The 1,570-nt window shown below is 53.1% G+C and overlaps 1 protein-coding gene across 1 annotated transcript in view; it reads left to right on the top strand.

The window, feature by feature from the left end:
* POU4F2 (POU class 4 homeobox 2) overlaps window positions 1–1,424 on the top strand; it is a 3,756-nt gene extending 2,332 nt beyond the window's left edge. Inside the window, exon 2 of the mRNA XM_006023736.2 lies at window positions 49–1,424. Within this exon, the coding sequence (XP_006023798.1) occupies window positions 49–987 (939 nt within the window). The 3' untranslated portion in view covers window positions 988–1,424. The remainder of the gene's footprint in view (window positions 1–48) is intronic.
* The last annotated feature ends 146 nt before the right edge of the window (window positions 1,425–1,570 follow it).

Here is a 1,570-nt window from a genome sequence, read left to right as displayed (position 1 = left end):
GGCGAGTCCCCCGCTGCCAGTAACGCTGCCTTGTCTTTGCCCTTGCAGAGCAATATATTCGGCGGTCTGGACGAGAGCCTGCTGGCCCGCGCGGAAGCTCTGGCGGCGGTGGATATCGTGTCCCCGGGCAAGAGCCACCACCACCACCCGCCCCACCACAGCCCCTTCAAGCCGGACGCCACCTACCACACCATGAACACCATCCCCTGCACCTCGGCCGCCTCCTCCTCCTCCGTGCCCATCTCGCACCCGTCCGCCCTGGCCGGCGCGCACCACCACCACCACCATCACCACCACCACCACCAGCCGCACCAGGCGCTGGAAGGGGAGCTCTTAGACCACCTCACTCCCGGGCTGGCGCTCGGGGCCATGACGGGACCGGACGGCTCGGTGGTGTCCACCCCAGCCCACGCTCCCCACATGGCCAGCATGAACCATATGCACCAGGCGGCTCTCAGCATGGCCCATGCCCACGGGCTGCCCTCTCACATGGGCTGCATGAGCGACGTGGACGCGGATCCGCGGGATTTGGAAGCCTTTGCCGAGAGGTTCAAGCAGCGGAGGATCAAGCTGGGGGTGACCCAGGCGGACGTGGGCTCTGCCCTGGCCAACCTGAAGATCCCGGGCGTGGGCTCCCTGAGCCAGAGCACCATCTGCAGGTTCGAGTCCCTCACCTTGTCCCACAACAACATGATCGCCCTCAAGCCCATCCTGCAAGCCTGGCTGGAGGAGGCGGAGAAGTCTCACCGGGAGAAGCTCACCAAGCCCGAGCTCTTCAATGGGGCGGAGAAGAAGAGGAAGCGCACCTCCATCGCTGCTCCCGAGAAGAGGTCCCTGGAAGCCTACTTCGCCATCCAGCCCCGTCCCTCCTCGGAAAAAATCGCGGCCATCGCGGAGAAACTCGACCTCAAGAAGAACGTGGTCCGGGTCTGGTTCTGCAACCAGAGACAGAAACAGAAACGAATGAAATATTCCGCTGGGATTTAAAAGTCTCCGGGGGCTGGCTTTCTTTCTTGTTTTTTGTTTTTTAAATAAAATAAAACAAAAAAACTAAAATCAGCAACAAGACACATTTTAATGATTCGCTATAGTGAGAGAGAGAGGGGCAGAGAAGCACAGAGGCAAAAAGACCTAGGGAGAGAGAGAAAGAGACTGGCAAACAAGAAGTAAATTGTCAAGTTTAGGAAAGTTCCCCCTTGGAGAGACCCCCTGCTTGTTCACAGTGACTCAGTATCACCCAGAGACTGACTTGTTGAAGGCAGATCAGAAATCCTTTTTAAAGGACCGAAGACGTACCAAGTAAGATTTGTTTTTATTCTTAAAGACATCACCTATGTTCAAATTAAAAAAAAAAAAGTACACTTTGCAACTATTTTTCAGAGAATAAATTGACTCCAGACTGAAACTTTAGAGCTGAGGCTTATACCAGTAGAGATTCATCTCAAAAGTATTTTGATTTAAGAAAAAAAAAAAGATGGCAGGTTTTTCTGCATTTACACTGCATATTATAAATATATATATATTTTTACTGTGGTTATTATGCTTTTCCTTCTCTGAAGTTATAATGCTT

Source organism: Alligator sinensis, unplaced genomic scaffold, assembly GCF_000455745.1.
Source record: "Alligator sinensis unplaced genomic scaffold, ASM45574v1 scaffold169_2, whole genome shotgun sequence".
In the NCBI taxonomy this organism is placed as follows: Eukaryota; Metazoa; Chordata; order Crocodylia; family Alligatoridae; genus Alligator; species Alligator sinensis.
Note: the sequence above shows the minus strand (reverse complement) of the source record. Positions and strands in the feature narration are given on the sequence as shown.